Genomic DNA, 19970 nt, shown 5'->3' on the forward strand with positions numbered 1-19970 from the left:
GTGGGATCAAAACCAAACCAGTTAAAAATAATACTAATGTCAATACCTTCTCTTTTGCTTTTCTATGAAAAAAGACACTTATGAAATAACAAATTGGTCAATTCCTGTTATTCTACCCCCTGGTCCCCACCCTAACAGCCTGCTCTCAACCTACTACATAAATAAGAATTCATTCTAAATACAATTACTTTTTTTCTTTAAAAGGATTGTTTGTTGGGTACCATGCTACTTTAATGCTGTCACTATGATAACCTGTGTCAGTCTTCCCGTGATGGTCAAGGCTGCTTCCTTAAGAACATCAATGTCAAAACTCTGAGGCAGCATTAAGGCATTGGAGAAATAAGGAACCTTCTTCTTATGGAGCAGACATTTGTGATACATTCCTTGAGATACTGAACTGCAATCTCTTCCCCAGCCTCTTGAAGAAAAAGGCTGGGGAAGGACAGGAGGTGCTGAAAAAAAAAAAAAATTCCCAGCAGTCATACAATCAGTTGTCTGTATTTGTTTATGTGGGTTTTTTGTTTTTTGTTTTTTGTTTTTGTTTTTGTTTTTTTTTTTTTAACTAAAAGGTATGGAAGAGAAAAACAAAAGTAAAGGCTGAGCTGAATTCCAGGTACAGGTAGATGGAAGCTTTTCCCAATCTGTTTGGCACCTCGAGATCTGATGAGCTGTGGAGCTGTCTTTCCTATCTCATGTAAAGATAAAGTGGCTGTTTAGGTAGTTATGCTTCTGTTCTACCATTCCTTTTGATGCACCTTCTGCTCCACCTATATTCCAGCTCCTTTCCCAGGTACTTCATTCACCGGTTCCTTGCCCTTGTGGGGTTGTAGATGTTATCACTCCTGCCTGTGCCACAACAGTTCCACTGGGTTCCTCCAACCGAGGTCTTTTGACATCTGGCTCCCCTGAGGAGGTTGCAGGGTCTTCAGAGCCCACTTCACACACTCGTGTAACCACGACAGGAGTGGAGGAGCTAGCCTGGGCTGCGAGAAGTTGCAGTGGATTTGTAAGGGCTGGGAATGGAAGAGACAGAAATTTAATATGCAAAATCAAGACCAACTCTTATTCTTTTGAACAAAGGTAAAAATCACCAATTTGGTAAATTAAGTAAATGACAGAGAAAAGAAGCTTATCACCATATTCAGAAATTAGGATGGAAAAATCTACAACACACTCAACTTGAAGACATTTACGAAAGATGTACTGAAAGAAATATTCCACATTTTGACATAGCAGGAAAAGTAAGAAGAATTCAGGGAATAAACAGGGAGAAGAAAATGACTAATAAAATCTTACCATAAGTATTGCCAGTGATGTTATTGGTAGGAACAGCATGCTTTCCATTTTGTGTCACTGCCCTAACTGGGAGCTGGTGCTGCCCAATAGTCACTGGTGTTGCTGGCTGAAGTATCGTAACTGTTTGTCCTGGAACTCCCTGAGCCATCTGACTGGCAACCGTCTGGATGACTCGACTGGCAGTTGGAATTGTCGCGAATGCAATTGTAGGTTTATCTTCCAAAGCTATCGAAATTTAAGGAACACCAAATTATGGATAAACTAACAAAGGCAATTCTCTTCTTTTCTACCTGATACTAACATTATCAGGAACAATAAAAAAAGAAATAACATAATTCAGTTTCACGAACACAGATCCTATGGACCTAGGCAACAACACTGCTTGTAGACAAGAGTTCCAAAGGCACTCAAATGATTTACTACACTTTGTCGAAAGAATGTTGATTGAAAATGGGAAAAGACATTAGTTGATGATGTTTATTAAATGAAAAAGTAAAAGAATCCCTTAATTATTTCCCTATAAACTGAAGAAGATATTTTTTATAGAGCACATGTTAGTTCTAGACAAATTTACATCACTTTATTCTAAACATCAACAGCTGTCTGCTGTCATCTTATTTTCATGTCTAAACAGCACCACCTTCTCCAACAAATGATAAAACTAACCCATAGTTTCTTCACTTGATTATCACTCAAATTTAACTATCCATAAATTGATTTTTGTTGTTGTAGTAATAATGCTTACCTTCTGTCTCCGAATACTGTGTATTGGTTCCAAGGCAGAAGAACAAGAAGGGCTAAGTATTGGGGGTCAGATGACTTGCCCAGGGTCATGAAGCTAAAGAAGAGTCTGAGGCCACATTTGAACTGGCTCTCAATCTACTCAGCCACCTAGCTGCACCCCATAATTTTATTTTAAAAACATAATGCCAGTAATGTTTTCATTTGTCTAGAGCTACTCACAAAAGTACAAATCTTATTTTGATGGTGCCACAAAAATATTGTAGAGATAATGCAGAGATCAAAAGATAACTAAGAGATATTACTTGATTTTAAAAGAGCTGAGTCAATTTTCTTTTTTTTGTTGACAGTGACAAATTTTATAAGACATCTCACTGAACCCATGAAAAATCAGAATTTCTAGTTCAGAAAGAAAATACTCATTTTAAATTACTTCTATAGTCTCTTCACTAGGGGTCCTATTGCCACAACCACTAATTAATTTCCATAAGCTGATCCTTTTTATGTTAAAAAATTTATATTTCAATTTCAGAAAAGATCTAGATACTTAGTGAATGCAATCTTGAACAAAAACTACCAACCTGTTTTGTGACCTATTAAAGGGCAGAATTTATTAAAAAGTATAATTAATGCAAATATAGTAATTCATAGATGGCAGAAATGGTTTCAAATGCTGCCTACTGATATATTTCTACCACAACTCATCCATGCTTCCCTTAGCTATGCTCTTTGAGGTCCTACATGTCAAGTTCTAATATTTTACAAAGGCAAAAATTATCTATATCAAGATCAAATGAAACAACCAAGCAAACAGGTTACCTCTTGGTTCACTGCCCAAGTCCAAAACTGTACCCGCTGCTTCATGGCTATTTCCTGCTGTGCCCTGACTGGTGAGTATGTATCCATTAGCTGAATTAGCAGATGTGGTCACAACCCTGACCATGGTAACAGTGGGAGCTTGCTGCACAACATGAATTGCATGACCAGAAGGCTGCTGTGAAGTCACTATTGAAGCTGGCATGTAAGCAACCGGTTTGGCCACGAGATTTGACGGTCGGGGAGGAACGGCCATTATCACTGGCTGAGCACTAACAGGAGACCCTAAACAATACAAAAGGGAGAAAAATAATGTCTATAGACTAAATGGCATTTTTAGGAAATTCTCTTAATGTCAGTTCTGGTTCAAGAGAACTGAATTTAAAAACTTTTATCAACTAAAAGAACTTCTCTGCAAAACAGATAATCCTTACCAGGTGCACTTTGTGAATACCGATACTCTGGAACAGAGGCTAATTTTGACCCAAAATCATGGTCATGTGGAATGGGTGAGCCCTCCCGAGACAGGCACTCTGGGGTTTGTAGGCCACTAGAATGAGGTGACATTAGCCCCGGATGAGTAGGTGAAGCAGGAGCACTCCTTAAAAAAAAAAAAAAAACCAAGAGAAGCACTATGTTATGTCAGTACAAGTCCAAAGGAATTAAATATAAGGGTGGCAAGAAATGAATACAACAAACCGAACCCAAAACTCCAACATCCACATCCTATACTCCACCCCCTTACTAAATCTTTCTTGAGCTGCTCCTGCCCCCCTAAAATATTCCCAACACAACAATTCTTGGCAGTGACAGCTTGCCAACTGACAACATAAAACCACAGTTTTAAAGCTCCATTAAGTAAAAGGAAAGTGCCTTGTTTGTGGCTTTGCAGTAAAAGCTACAATTCAAGAGCATTTATTCCCTGACTGAGAAGATCAGCCAGTCTTTCATGAACATGCCTTAGCATTCTGCAGTTAAGAATCACACTTTCAGCTGGCTTCTATTTCACATGTACAAATTTTCAATGTGCAAAAATTCACAGCTAAGAAAGCAAAACAAGCACTGGGGAGTATAACTTGTTTTACATACAAAACAAACATAACAAATGAACAAATGAAAAGTTTATTCATCTTCATTAACCGAGGCTCTATAAAACCTCCCATACTTAACAGATTATTGCTGGCATGTGATTTCTGGCCAAAGAATGGGGCTTGTGGAGCAAAGTCAGACTTAATAATACTTTGATCAGTGTTTCAGGTCAGAAGGGCTATGAAGCGATTTCAATTAGGACTGGGAGAGGAGGAAGGAGGGAGAATGAGAAAGAGAAACATAGAGACAGAAGGGGGTACAGAGACAAAGACAGATGGGGGGAGAAGGTAGAGGTGGGGGAAGAAGAGGGAGAAGGTGAAACAGAGGAAGGGGGAAGAGAGAGAAAAAAGAAGATGGGGAGAGGAAGGAGAAAAGGAAGGAGGAGGAGGAGAAAGAGAAAAAGGAGAAGGGCCCTTTGTTACTGAACATGAATTTGGATAAAACTGGGGGAGAAAATGATATAGGAGAAGCAGTGTCTAAAATAGGGCTGACTGAAGGGGGGTTTGAAGAGGGCAAAATTACATTTCTGGTCAATATTTAAAATATTATGAAAAAACCACCCAGTCTCCTTAGCTAGATAGCTTTAAATCATCTTTAACTCTCTTGTCTCCTCCATCCCCACATACATGTCTCTTCTCTATTGACTCTTACTTTCAAATAATTCTGATTTATGCCTTCCTTTATTCCTACTATAAGTTCTAGTTTAGATTACTTAATCAATTTTCTATCTATCCTTCTAGCTTCCAGTTTTTGTCAACTTAAATCCATAATATATCCAGGCTTGTCTTTCTAAAATACCAGTTCAGTGAGTCAGTCCCTTATTGCCCATTAAGTCAAAACTCCTCTATTTAGCTCTCAAGGTTCTTCCCAGTTTAGCCCCACCCTATTTACCTTGTTTTACTTCCCAGAACTTCAAGATAAATTCTCTGTTCCAGTCAAGCCAATGTCTTCACTACCCTTCCAATAATATCAAAATAATTGCTATCCTTTGGTCATGTTGTTAACATTTCTGGAACATCCTCTTACTAATCATCCAAATCCTTGTCAAAGCCTAGTTCAAGATCTGCTGCTATTTTCTCAAAACTTTCCTTAACTCTTCAAACCTGTTGCCAATTTCTTCAATTTCTAAACTCCTATTGTTCCTGCAGTCAGTACTATGCAGCTTATTATTTAACTGGTCTCTAACTCTTACATATATAAAATATCTTGTTTCTCCAACTAGATAGAATGTAAGCTCTTGGATGGCAAAGATCGTGTCTAATGGTTCTGTATTTCTCAAAGTACTGGGCACAAACTAGTTAGTTACCTGACTAACCTAACAATGAAAAATAGTTTAAGAAACAATAGTTACCTTGGTGAAATTTCTCTACTCTATTTCTATTTTAAGTAAATCAAGTGTTCTAGAAAATAAGGGCTTTATCGGAACCATTTTCCAAGATCCCACCCACACTAATATAACCAACTTTGTTTATAACTTTGTTTTGGCTGCGGTATTATAAAAGTACTGAGATTCTCAATGACAAACTATGACAAGTAAAATGATATTACTTGAATTTACCATCTATACTAGAGATTAAATATTAAATTATTTATAAAAGTAACTTTTTTATTTGAAATTACAAATTTTAAAACAGAAAGCTATTTCTATCAAATTCAGTGCCATTTTTATTGCTTTTACATTAATGTATACTTTTCATGTATCATCTAAAATAACAAGTATATTTTTAAAGTTATGGTTCATCATGCCCAAGTAACATTAATCAATTTTAAATATTACAAAATTCATTAATTCCTGAATCATATTCTTTAAAGATTTAGGTGCTTCTGAGAGCAAAAAATAGCAAGACTCCTCTCTATTTAAAGTGAAATTTCTTTTCCTAATCGCTTCAGAATAAGAAAAGCAAAAGATGGGATAGAGTGATCTTTACCTTGATGATAAAGGCCCAAAAGGGGTTCGAAAACAAGAAACTCCTCTCTGTCTCCGTTTCCGGAATGCCTGTTCTACTAGCTTGGCTTCTGATGCTGGGTCAATTCGCCAAAAGGAGCCTTTTCCAGGCTCCTCCTGAGAACGTGGAACTTTAATAAAGTAACGGTTCAAAGAGAGATTGTGTCGAATAGAATTCTGTAGGGAAAGCAAAGGTAGATCCATCAATTATTGGCCAACCCAGAAACAGCTCAAATGGCATCAGGAAATTAAAGGAATATTGCTGTAAACAAGAGTCACAAAATATAGAAAATAATCTGAACACTGAATTCAATACAGAAAAATGAACATGAAAAATGTATTAAATTGTTGGCTAACAGTGTGTTTTCTTTAATCATTTCTGGGGAGAAAGTAAAAAAGAACACCATCATTTTTCTACTATATTTTATGGCATGGAACAGTTATTCTCCATTATCCAGACAGCAAAAAAGAACTGAAAGTCAAAATAACTATCCATAGACCAAAAGCAAGTCAACGACAGAGCTAAGATTAGTGGTTGCTTATCTAGCCCCAACCTGTTTTCCAGCCATATCTCTCATTACTCCCTTAAAACACCTTATGCTCCAGTGTCATTGGACTCCTGGGAGATCCTGGCCAAATCATTTCAACTCACTAGGCCAGAATGTCTTTATCTAATGGAAAGAGCTTGGATTTGAAGTCAGAAGAGACTTGGATTCAAATCCTGCTTCCCACACTTACTAGCAATTATGGAAACATGAAGTCACTTAACATATAAGATCTTCAGTTTCCACATTAATAATATCTGTAAACATCTACCTGAAGGTTGGATGGGAGCGTGTGTGCACACACACATGCACATGTGCTTGTGTATCTATCTCTATATATTCCTCCTTAAAGTACCCTTCAAATCTCTTTAGCCATTTTATGATACCACAGCACTTCATATACACCTCTCCTGGCACTTTTTAAAAAAGGTTTTATCATAGAGTAAGATTTGATACATGAATACTCCTGACAACTAGAAAAAAATAAAGGCAGAAAAACATAAAATAAAAAATTTTAATTACTTGCTAAATCCTTGCAATTGTCCCAAGAAGTGTATGTAAAGTCTTGTAGCAATCATGCTCATTCTCATTCTGAGAAAAGTTGGTGTGAGTCCTTGTGTTATTTTGCTCCAAACAGTAGCTCCTGCATCAGTCTGTGTTTGGAGTTCTCACTTGCAACAAGTTGGTATCAGAGTGGTAATTCTTTTTCTTTCATTAACAATAGTTATTAATAATGGCCCCAAATTATACTTACAAGAGTAGTGATGCTGGTAGCTCTTATAAGCTTAAGAAAAGTTGTAAAGTGCCTAGGTATGTTTGCATAAGAAACTCTTATTAAATAAGTTTGCCATTATGTGCAATTTTCAGCTTACTTGAAGGGTTTTGGAATTTATTGGTTGTGTAAAATGAGGTCCTATTATAGTCATTTGTGAGCTTCTCACTTCCCCTTGAAGCCAAGGATTTGACCAGGGAAAAGTGAATTCAAATTCATCTTTTAGAACATGGCAATGACTAGCACATTATCTTGCCCTATGCAGTTACATAAAACATGTATTCAAATGAATAAACTGAGAAAGCTAAAATAAAAAATATATGTTCAAAACTATAAGACACGTCTATAAAAGTATGAATATATCAATAACTAAAGTCACTAGTTTCAGAAATTGGAAAGGCTGGAGGGGAAAAGCCCTACACAGGGATTAGACAAAATTAAAATCACCCTAAAGATGTCATGGCAAAATGCCCTCTTAATACTTTAGAAAATGCTTTTTATGAGTTAAACAAGAAAGCCTACCCTTCTGATTATAGTTCTTCCCTTCTAACCTTCATTTAGAATTTTCTGAAGAATTTCAGAGAATTAGTAGAATTTTCAAACTCACCTGCCAGCCCTTGTCAGCAGTCCTGTAGTAAGGGTAATGCTTGGTGATATGGGCATAGATCCCACTTAGTGTTAACTGTCTGTCTTGGGCTGAGGATATAGCCTGAACTATTAGCTGAGCATAAGAGTATGGTGGTTTTGATTCATCCTGAGGAAAAGAGAATACAATGGAGGTCTGAGAGATGCCAAAATATAAATCAAACATTCACATGTCACCAGTAGAAAGAGCAGGGATTATTCTGACATCTTAAGTCAGTCTCCAAATCACTCCTGTTTGAGATGACAGAAAATATCTGCAGGTTAAATTTTCTCCATTTCCTTCTATAATATGCTTCACATTCATACTTGTGCATCAGGTAGAGGCTGGAAGTTACCACAAAGCACATGATTGTGACCTTCTGTCTTTATCTCCTCCATAAGAAAAAAAATAAAACTGCATAATAAGGTAGAAGAAAATGAAGTCCCCAAAACCAAATTAGGATATGGTGATTTTAAACAGGAAAAGATTGTAATTCTGCTCAAAATGTCTAACATAGCCTCTTTGAAATAGCTCTGTCAGTAACAAATGTACAGGGGTTGTTAATCTTTTTAGTGTCATGGCCTACCTTTGACCGTCTGGTGGAGCCTATGGATCTTCTCAGGATAAAGTTTTTAAATGTATAAAATACAAAGAATTACAAAGGAAAACAATTATATTGAAATACAGTTCTCAGAACACTTTAAAAAGTGAAGTCACCACCCCAGATTAATAATTCCTGAAACCAATCAAAAGGCATTAACTAACAATATACCTAAGTATGTTATTCTGAAGTTCATATGAATGCAATGCCAACTGTAATACTAACCAGCAACGTTATTTACACAACGTGCTGTTAGAAGATTCTCAGGAAATATTTGTATATCTTTACAAACCTTTGGGCTGTCCCCTCCAGATGTGTCTGCCTGCTGCTCTGAAGCTGCCTTTGCTGCAAATTCTGCAGCCAGCTGCAGGTCCGAAGTGACATTCTGAACAAAACGATATCCTGAGGATCCAGCACCACGAGGACTAGCTGGACAGGAGTTTGGAACACTGGAGAAAGAAAACGACACAAATAATGTGCTAGCATTTTTTTAAAGTAGGTTTTTATGCAAGTGGTTCCTGAATAATGAATAGGGAACAATAAATAAAATTAGAAGATCTCTTTTATTCCACATATTTTATTGAGCTTTATTACCCCTTTGTAGCACCATAAAGTACAAGGAAATCAAAATGTACAGGTGGCTCAGCTGATAGCTTTTCGGCAACTATCTGTCCTCTTAGATGGGCGCTTCACTATATGAGAGACAAATATTGCCATATTATGGTGAAAATGCCATGTAAGGACAAATGGAAATAGTTGCCCACATTCATTCTTTTGCACTGTATTTTTACATACCTTACTTGATTGCCTATTTCTTTATTGGTTGTGATTTAAGAAACCTAAAGTATAAGGATGTTACAGTTCCTTTCTACCATGCTTAAGAAAAAAACATAGAATCCCAGGGCCCTCAGAAATCATTTAGTTCAACTCTTAACCAAAGCATCAATTCCTTCTATTAGCATCATCATGTGATTAACTAACCTTCAGTGATGCAAAGTTCCTTCCTATGCAAGGCAGTCTATTCCATTTTCAGGTAGATCTAAATACATGAAGTTCTTCTTGTGTTAAACAAAAAAACAAAATTTGCTCTCCAATAACTTCTACCCACTGGTCCTGGTTCTGTCCTCTTCAAATCATACAGACTAAGTCTAACTTCTTGTATCAAACAAACCTTCAAATACTTGAATACAGTTATGTATATATTCCCTCACTCCTGAACCTTCCCTTTTCAAGACTAAACGCAAGTATCCTTCCTCAAATGACATGGTTTATCACCAGGATTCAATAGTATTTCTCCTAAGACGCAGCATCCAGTATTCAGTACACTGTGATTAATAACCCCCCTTTTAAAGTCTTATTTTAATATGCCTTATAATTTAATATCTGTCATTTCCCCAAAACTGTTCCTTTCTTCCTCTCCCAAATCCCCAATGAATTATCTGTGTTGTAATAAGGAAAAACACGTAAGCCAAACTTACTAACAAAATGACTAAATCTGATAACATTTTATAGCCAACATTCTGCTCCTAAAATCCCTCATCTCTCTATTAAGTAGGCTTCATTATCTCTTCTTCCAGGCTTTCTATTCAGGCTACTTCAATTAGTCACATTTCAGTTGTCTTTTTGCTTATATTATTGTAACCACTGTGTATATCATACTTCTATTTCACCCAATTTCACTGTATTAGTTCACATAAGTCTTCTCTTATTTCTCTAAATTCCTCACACTAATGATTTCTCACAGCACAATAGTGTTCTATTATATCCATATGCCATAATTTGTTCAACCATTCCCCATCTAATGGCCACTCACTTGTTTCCAGTTTTTTTTTTTCTTTCTTCTTTTTTTTTTTTTTTAGTACCGCAAAAAGTACTTCTATGAATATTCTGGTATATATAAGGCTCTTCAGTCCTTGACCTCCAGGCTGGGAGCATATTAGTAGAATTGCTAAGTCAAAGTACATGTAAAGTTTAGTGCTTATTTCACATGATTAAAAACACCACCCTTTTTTTCTAGGCACTATAATTTAATATATAGCCTAAAAACCTAATCACCTCTTTAGAAAAATGGGTTGATGGATGAAGGACCTAGTTCTAATTACCATCTTTGTTGTATATGGTATTTCCTTTAAGGGATCCACAAGATGGCACTATAAGAACAGGAAAGCTAAAAGGACTATGCATGGCAAATGACAAATACTAAGGAACCTTACATTTGTTACACCAACCAGAAGCAAGGTACACATGGTGGCTTCAAGCAAATCAGCAAAACTACTCTGTTGTGATAATAACTCCTGATTCTACAGAGGCAAGTTACTCAAGAAGAAGGAGTTGTAATTGTCCTTTAGTTAGTTTTCTTCTGTGGAGCCTAAAATTCAGGAGCTCTCATAAAAATACACTTCAAAAACATTTATTCCCTATATTTGGATAAATATAGAACAAATGAATAAAAATAAATAAATTTTCCTTATAGTCTCTCCCCTCCTCTTAAAGTTACAGGATTTTTAGATTTATAGGGCTCTAGAGAACAGGAAGGAAGAGATATTTGATCAACCAATCCAAGAATGGGATAAGTCTTATCCCATTTTTCCTTAAACAGCCAATCATGGCGCTTGTCTATAATGCACTATCTACCCCTTTTCATTTGGGTGAAGCAGAATGAGTTGCACAGGATTGGTAGACATGGGTAGGATGCAATTTACATCACAGATGTCACTGCATTATTTTTGCATGAAAACCCACCTCTCTTGAGTGCTTCCCTGTCAGTATATTACCATCTTTCTAGTCATGCAGGGGCATTATCCTCAATTTCCAATTTTCCCTCACTCCACATATCAAAAATCAGTTGCAGAAGTTTGTTGTTTCTAATTCTACAATATCTCTTGCATCCATTGCCTTCTCTCTCCACTCACAAAAACCACCACTCTAGTGGCTCAGGTCTTTATCACCTCTCACCTATACAACTGTAATGGCTTCCTCCTAGGTGATTTTTTTCAAGTCTCTTTCCATTCCAATCTATCCACCACAGAGTTCCCAAAGGAATTTTCATAAAGCTGAGGTCTTATCAACCCTCCCTTCACCTCCCACCCCCCAACTTAATAAACTCCAATGGGTCTTCTATTACTTAGAGGATCAAATAAAAGTTTCTGTTTGGCATTTAAAGTCATTTACAATCTTGCTCCAACTTAACTTTCTAGTCTTGTTATATATTTACTCCCTTTCTTATATTGTGGAAACTGGCCTTACTGTTATTACTCATAATTATACGAAGTATCCTAAATATCCACATATGACTATGAAACAAGGTAGCACAGCACTTATTAAGCAGAACCACACAAAGAAAGAAAGTGGAATAATAGATGTATACAAAAACTTTCTGCTCAATTGAAAGGAAATAATTCACTTTCATTTGTTGTTTCTGTCTTATATATTGTGAATATCTAAAAACAGAAATACAACTCCTGCTGAAAAGGCTGATATGTTCATTGAGGATTATAAGTCATTATTTATTATGTTGGGTATCTTTCAACAAAAAGATGTCCTAAGAAAAATTCATCTTTGTTTACTTATCTTGGTCAAAATAACTGAATAAATTCATTGCTATTACACAAGTAAAGTCTGTCCTATCCCTCAGGATGGAAAATGCTGAAATATATTTAATCACATTGCTTTCAAGAGCAAAACTTATTTTTGTATCATTGATCAATAAAATTTTAAAATTCAAAAAATTGTTTATTTCATCTCTCTCATTATTTAAACATTGTTCTTGTTATGTGATATATATCTAATTTATTAATAAATGAATACACATGTTGGGAGGTTTATGCTCAAATGTTTTTTTAGTGATGGGGTGAAAGATCAAAAGACTGGAGACAACGGATCTAGTTTACTCTCTTTTTTCCACTCCTTCACTTCACTCCCCATACCTCATTTACAGAAAAGAAAACAAAGTACCCAAGAAAAGAGGTAACTTGCCCAGTGTCACAGAACTAGTTGGTAGCAAAGTTAGAATTAGAACCTAGGTTTAGTGTTTCTTCTACTACATCAATTATGACAATAAGGAAAAAGCTAACATGTCAGATAAAATACAAGATTTCTTAGGTTGCTCCAGTTCTGAGAGCTGCTACCCCATCCTTTTAATACAATTAGGTTAATAATAGGAATATGAACATATATAAAATATCTATTTTGATTACAGGCTCTTCTGTGTTGTTTCCTCTATAATATAAGTTAGGTCTAACCCCAAGTAATTGTTTTATGAATATTTAATATTTTATTCCAATCATGAGCTTATTTGTCTATAATTGGGATAGACACCAGCTATCAGATTTTGACATTTATTTTGATGATAAAATATTCTAGAAATAACATTCACTTATACACGGGGCACGCAAAAACAAAGAGTCAAAATATGATAATGAAGACAATTATTTATAAGGGAAAAAACACTGATTGAAAATAAAAGGTAACAAGGGCTGACAACTAATTCATTAATGAGATGAGTTCAACTTTAGAGTTGAATATTATCTCTTTCTAGAACTTGTGAATGGGAGCCAATGGGAGCTGTTTCAAAAGCACTCACTCACTTCATTGAATTTTGGTTGAGGCATCTAATCTGAAAATATAGAAACTTCCAATCATTAACAGAATACAGGTTGCTTTGAGTAAGAAACCATAGAATAAAAGTAGCCCTTTTTGGAACTTATTTAAGAATACAAAAATTAGTCATAAAGAAATGGGGGAGGATGGAAGAGAAACAAAAAGGTTGCTAGAGACAGAAAAGACCCAGGGACCACCTAACGGTGTATTCCAATGAGTTCTGAGGGTTTTTTAAAAAGCTGATTTGCTCTGTTTTCCAAATGTCTCCATTTTGTTGGCAAGGACTTCATCACTGGTGGCTTCACATTAGAGTACAGAATTTTATCTATGAAACAAAATGCTCCCCCCACACCGATTTGCATAATTCATTCTAAAAAATAGATACAGATTTACAATGTATTCATACTAAGGGGGCCCCTAGTTTTCCTCCAGACTTAACACATTTTTTCCATACTTCCTGATGGCAACACAACCGAGTTAAAGAAATTGAGAAAATCTAGGCTAAGTGGGAATCAGGCAGTGCAGAGAAGAAGCTTACCTCAGAAAAACTGAAGGAAGGGAAAGCATGCAGATACTTAAAAAAAAAAAAAGTATAGTATAGTTATGAAGCCTTATAAAAGAAGAATACTTTGTCCTATCTTGGAGAATGATGATTTACTGGAGATAAACAACAGGGCCCATGCTGCCTCTTCCAAGCTAGTCATTTTATAAAAGGTCATGGTGGATTTATGTCTAAACCCAGGAAGACAAAAATCCAAAGAAAAACTTGTATAGCTCCCTACAGTATGATTTCAAATAGAAATAAAAACCAAAGCTCAGCAAAACCTGACACAGGGAAAGGAAAAGAAGTAACAGCATTCTCTTTACAACTTTTTACAGAACAAAACTACTGAATCTGGTTTGTGCTGACAAATTCATTTGGGAATAAAATCAGATTGCACTTTAGTTTAAAGCTGGGACCTAATATAATATTGTAGTTTATTGACTTGCTGGAATTCCAAGAGTTTTTCCAAAAGTGATTGGTCAAAGGAGAATGTCTATTTGTTCACAGCTTTTTTGGTCTTCAAAGGCTAGTACGTCAATACTCTCCATTCAGTTACACTCTAGAAAGTTCACTACAGTCAAGAGAAACTGTAACTGACAACCAATTTCAATTAGCTAGCTAAGTCTTATATTAAACGACTCTTCCCCGCCCCCCCCAAAAAAAAGACCACATATCTTCAGAACAAATTTAGGTGCAATACATCCTTGTTGGTCTAAAAAAGCCATCGAAATGTTTCCAGGTGGAAGATACTGCCTCCTTCTAAAACTAGCAAGATTTTTATCCCTTGGGACAGCACAGAGGAACCACAAGCAGCAGTTTTAAGAAGCTGAGTGAAAAGCCTAAAGTGTCTGACAATGAAGTTCTATACTACAACAAGTTAAAAAATTTAGAGAAGTTTGGGAATTTAAAATTTATTTTACATAGATGAATGTGTACATGTGTACCTATTTAAACATGCATATATACACATGTGCACAATACATACATATGTCTAGACAAGAGAAATGTCGGAATACTCCGGTAACAGAGAAAACATTGGGAAACCCATGTTGGAGTTGGGGATCCAGACTCTAATCTCACCTTTGTTATTTAGTTCTGGATCTTAGTCTGGGGGGTTCACAAGTTTGATCTCAATGAAATATAAGCATTAATCACAGAAATTCAACAGATTAAATAATGAAAACCACTAATAATTGCTTCTAATTTCCTAGGTTAGTGGAGGAGGGAGGGGAATGTTTTTTGGGGCTGAAGGACATGTAATTAATGACTACATGGGAATTGAGATCTGACCTGTGATTTCACTGGTATAAGGAATTCCAATGAGGAAAATCCCTCCACCAATGTAGGTCAGGAGCTTCTCAGCAATTCATTGCCTTAGATCTGTGATTCCCAAAGTGGGCGCCACCGCCCCCTGGTGGGTGCTGCAGTGATCCAGGAAGGCGGTGATGGCCACAGGTGCATTTATCTTTCCTATTAATTGCTATTAAAATTTAAAAAAAAATTAATTTCCAGGGGGCTAAGTAATATTTTTTCTGGAAAGGGGGTGGTAGGCCAAAAAAGTTTGGGAACCACTGCCTTAGATTATCATGGATCCCATCTGAGAATAATTTTTAAAGCATAAAATAAAATATAGAATTATAAAAGAAACAAAGCATATTGAAATACAATTACCAAATATATTAAAAATAAAACAAACAAAACCAAGCCCACAGATCCCACTTTAAGAACCTCTAACTAGAAGCTGTGACTTGTCTTGGGTCACCTTAAGGGCAGTGTTAAAGGTAGGACTTTATTCCAGGTCTGCATGGCTTTTTAAAAAAATTCTTACTGTCTTAGAATCAATACTAAGTATTAGTTCCAAGGCAGAAGAGAAGTAAGGGTTAGGCAACTGAGGTTAACTGACTTGCCCAGGGTCACACAAGTAGGAAGTGTCTAGGGTCAGATTTCAATCCAGGACCTCTCATCTCCTGGACTGGCTTTTTACCCATTGGGCCATCTAGCTACCCCTCTGCATGATTTTTAAGGCTAGCTTTTTACATCACACTGATTCTCATCACTATGCATGATTTTTGGTTTTAACTAAAATAATACACTAAAAGGGGGAGACATAATTAAGCTTCTTTATAACTGAAGGATTTAATGTAAATTTATGTTAGTCACAGATTTCCTTCTTTCTAGAGAAGGAAAAAAATAAAAGCTTAATCCCCTAAGGAAGCAATGGTTGGGAAGTAAAAAGAAAGCACACTAATTGATTAAGTATCCTCCATTATAATGTATGTATCACAGACTTTTGTAATATCAGATACCATAATGAAAAGACATAATCCTGATGAAATCTCCAATATAATTCCCTGTTACTGACTAGTTATTAATTTTGAGATTAATTTGTTATTAATGGTATTAATTATCAAGTCCTAACACCCATAAAATTACATAGTTGTAGTGATATTAAATTCTGACCATTATACCAAGAATTTAAAACAAAGTGTCTTAGCTGTGTGATTCTGGGCAAGTTACTTAACCCCCACTGCCTAGCTTTTACCACTCTTCTGCATAGGAACCAATACACAGTATCAATTCTAAGATAGAAGGCATGGGTTAAAAAAAAAAGGTGTCAACACTGGGCCACCATTTTGTGTGGTTCTCATTAAGCCCATGCCTGGTATTCTGATTACAAAGAATAATGCCAGCGTTACTCCCAAAACCATCATTCTCTTGATGCTTATGATTAATGATGAGAGTTGAACTGTTTGCCCCCCCCCCAAATTATATTTCTATGGCTCGACTATAATAAAGAATTTAAAATGAACTTTAAACCCAACCTGAGTTGCAAAGAAAAGGTAAAGAAAAACCAAAAAAATTCATTTAAATCAAGTCTGTAGGGGCGGCTGGGTAGCTCAGTGGATTGAGAGTCAGGCCTAGAGACTGGAGATCCTAAGTTCAAAGCCAGCCTCAGACACCTCCCAGTTGTGTGACCCTGGGCAAGTCACTTGACCCCCATTGCCCACCCTTACCACCTAGGAGCCAATACACAGAAGTTAAGGGTTTAAAAAAAATAATAAAAAAATAATAATAAATCAAGTCCTTGAAGAAAAGTTTTCATTTGTGATAATTCAAATAGACAGAAGGAACTTTAACAATCATGAAGTTTAGCCCTGCATTTTACACATGAGAAAACTGAAATGATTTGTCCAAATCAAACAAATAGTTATAACACCTCTCCATTCTTTTTCTCAACTTAAAGTAGTTTGATATTAGCCTTCTACCTGATTTACATTTTAACCCTAAGGCATTTCTAAAGATACTGAAAAGAGTATGTCTTCAAATGAGTGAAGAGAAATCACTGTCACAGTACACCTCCATAAAGTACAAAATGAAGAATAGCAGCTTCTAAGTATTACCAGTTTGAAATAATCCCCAGTGTGTGTGTGTGTGTGTGTGTGTGTGTGTGTGTGTGTGTGTGTGTGTGTGTGTGTGTGGTAATTAAGGGATTCCATTTATTTATAAAAAGTATATTTTGGATAGGTTGTGAACTGAGAATAGAAACTGTAAAACTTCCCAGGAAACAATATTACAAAGTGTTCTCTCAGCTTTATTTGAAATGAAAAAAATAAAAGGCCTGCTAAAGAAGTTTCCATAGATAATAAATATATTGACACTGAATTCTGAGAATCAATTTAGCCAGCATCTTTTTTTTTTTATCTTTTGTTTCCTTGAATTAAAGCCCTCTTTGCTCAAATTTCCCTACATTCCACTAAGAGGCATAGGTCACTAAAATAGGATTTTAGATTAGCTATTTTATGAATCCTTGCTCTAATAGCTCTTACCAGGAACACAGTGTCCTTCCTCCAGTTCTCCAAAAGCTGCAGTTGTTAATTCAGCAAACTTTTTGTAAGAACACTAACCACCAGATGTGATAACTGGCTATGTTCAGGGATATGACTAAACTAGCTTCTAAGAGCCTTCAATCTAAAAGGCAGAAAAACTATCTGATCGATTGGGTTTATTAGCTAGATTTTTTTCTAAGACCTTCTGTCTTAGAATAGTCAAGTGACTTGCCCAGGGTCACACAGCTAGGAAGTATGTGAGGCCACATTTGAACCCAGGAGTTCCCATCTCTGGGCCTGGCTCCACTGAGCCACCCAGCTGGCCCCATTAGATTTAATAAATAATTTATTACAGTTCTTTCCCTACCCTGATATAGTTCCTAGAAATCGTATTGAAAGAGATTTTGACCATTCTTCTAATAAATAGGGAACAAGAAGCTGGCCATAGTAAGTGGAACAAGAGCACAGTCATAAAGAATTCCTTAACAGCAATATAATGGTTAGGAACCACAGAATTGAAGAATCTTTAATTGGAAAAGACCTGAGTTATTATCCAGTCTAATCTGTACCTACAGAGGAAACCTCTCTACAAAGTCTCTGACAAGCAGTTATCCAATTTAAGCTTACGACCTTCAGGAGGGAGATTCCCATTATCTTCTAGGGGTGGTCTATCCAATTCTGGATGATAATTTATCTTTATAGTGAGGTAAAATATCTCTATAATTGTCACCCACAGCTCCTAAATCTACCCCCTCTGACATATAGGAAAAAGATAAGAACAAACAGAATCAGCAACACTCATCTCTGTTATCAGCAATAGCAAGAGCAGCACTCATTGGGTACACTGTACTTTGTATTGTTATCCTTTGCACTAATTTGCATTATTTGATTTAATACAACAAATATTTAATAAGCACCCACTATGGTTTTGAGGAAAACATCATTTAGACAAGGTAGGGTTTTTGCTTTCATGGAGTCTATAATCCAGTAGGGGTATGTGACACATACAAATATCCACAACACAAAGTAATTCAATTCTAAAGTCCTACTGATGCCATTCAAGACTGCAAATTCAAAGCCACATAAAGGCTTAAAAATAGGACTGTGCTATGATGTTTTCTTCAGTGAGATTTAAATCTTACTACATTTTGGCAAATTCTTCCAAAATATCAAAGGAAGAAAATTAATTAGGCTCTTGGCAAATTTGAATTTAAATTTGTATAAAAAAAGTTTTAACAAATAATCTGGTTCTATTTTTTAAGCTACTGAATTTCCTAAATATAGAAATAGCTGTTGAAAATATAGATTATATTGCAAAGTATACCAAGCCTGGAAGTCAAGAAACCAGGTTCATTGTACTAACTATACCAGTAGAAATGCGATGAAACAATGTCCCTAGGTCTCAATTTCTTCCTCTGTAAATGAGGGTATGGGGCTGGATGATTCATAAGGTCCCTTTCAGGCCCTCTACTAACATTCTAAGATTTTAATAAAAGTTTAATAAATTATTTATCAGACTCACTTAAAAAATGCTAGTGTCTTTCCCATAACAGCCTTGACATAGGTGAAAGATCTAATTTTACATGGGAAAGTAATACATCTATTTGGAAGAATTTGCCTTTTTTTTAAATTTGGCAAAGAAATAGTGAGCAGACTTGCCATGATATGCTCTAGTTATTCTCGGAAGCAACATGTTACCGATAACTAATGCCTACATAACAATAGATAGATGAAAGATAATTATGTGTGGATGTTTACATAGATACGTAATATAGATACAGACACACACATGTGTAGATGTCTCCATCCTTTTTCAGATTCTCACCCTTGTCTATGTTCCAGTTTCTTCTTCCCCTTAATTTTCTGATTGTAAAATTTGAAGAAATTTTTCAGTCATGTGCCTATATGCCTACACAAATGTAATACAACATATCTACTAATAGAAGCAAATTCTGTTTCATAAGGAAAAATAAGTTAAAAACACAAAATAACAATTTTTAAGAACCTCTTGCTGTTGTTAACATAACATTTAGCAACAGTTAACAAATATCCCAAACCTCATAGCCATTCTTTTTAAAGACTAAAAAACATTAGTAGCTATTAATTATGGCCCTTCCAACAACAAAAACTATAACAATATTTTAATTTCCTAAAACAAGGATTAAATGTAACTTCTTTATGTTGTAAGAAGTAGTTTTCTATGAGATTTATGGCAAAGGAATTTCTGGAGAAACTGAAGCAAAAGGGTAAGAGAATAGCATATCATACTAACTCATTTTATATCAGGTAGAAAGGTCCCAAGTGTTTTTGTGGTTCAGTTACTTTTTATTTTCTATAACTTTTGAGATGGGGAGGAGAGGTAATCAGGCTGAAAGGTCCATTGATTTGGGGGATCAGTTCTTCAACTGATAGAAGTACCTCTTTCTTGAGGGGGTAAGGGATAAGAAATGGTCCCTGAACTTAAGTTCTATAATGTTCCTCAAAATAATTTTTGGGAGAAAGGAAAAGAATATAACTTCTGAGCCTTTTAAAAACAAGGTGGTCTTGCGGGGGGGGGGGGGGGGGGGGGG

At 35.8% G+C, this 19970-nt stretch overlaps 1 protein-coding gene across 1 annotated transcript in view; it reads right to left on the minus strand.

Annotated features, from left to right (window-relative positions):
• Positions 1 to 369: 369 nt before the first annotated feature.
• Positions 370 to 19970, minus strand: part of FOXK1 (forkhead box K1) — a 127482-nt gene continuing 107881 nt past the window's right edge. Inside the window, exons 4-10 of the mRNA XM_044678788.1 lie at positions 8723 to 8879; positions 7812 to 7958; positions 5871 to 6064; positions 3288 to 3454; positions 2857 to 3138; positions 1297 to 1521; positions 370 to 1013 (exon numbers count right to left, since the gene is read on the minus strand). Coding sequence (XP_044534723.1) covers positions 796 to 1013; positions 1297 to 1521; positions 2857 to 3138; positions 3288 to 3454; positions 5871 to 6064; positions 7812 to 7958; positions 8723 to 8879 — 1390 coding nt within the window. The 3' untranslated portion in view covers positions 370 to 795. The remainder of the gene's footprint in view (positions 1014 to 1296; positions 1522 to 2856; positions 3139 to 3287; positions 3455 to 5870; positions 6065 to 7811; positions 7959 to 8722; positions 8880 to 19970) is intronic.

This window comes from Gracilinanus agilis, chromosome 1, assembly GCF_016433145.1.
Source record: "Gracilinanus agilis isolate LMUSP501 chromosome 1, AgileGrace, whole genome shotgun sequence".
Taxonomy (NCBI): domain Eukaryota; kingdom Metazoa; phylum Chordata; class Mammalia; order Didelphimorphia; family Didelphidae; genus Gracilinanus; species Gracilinanus agilis.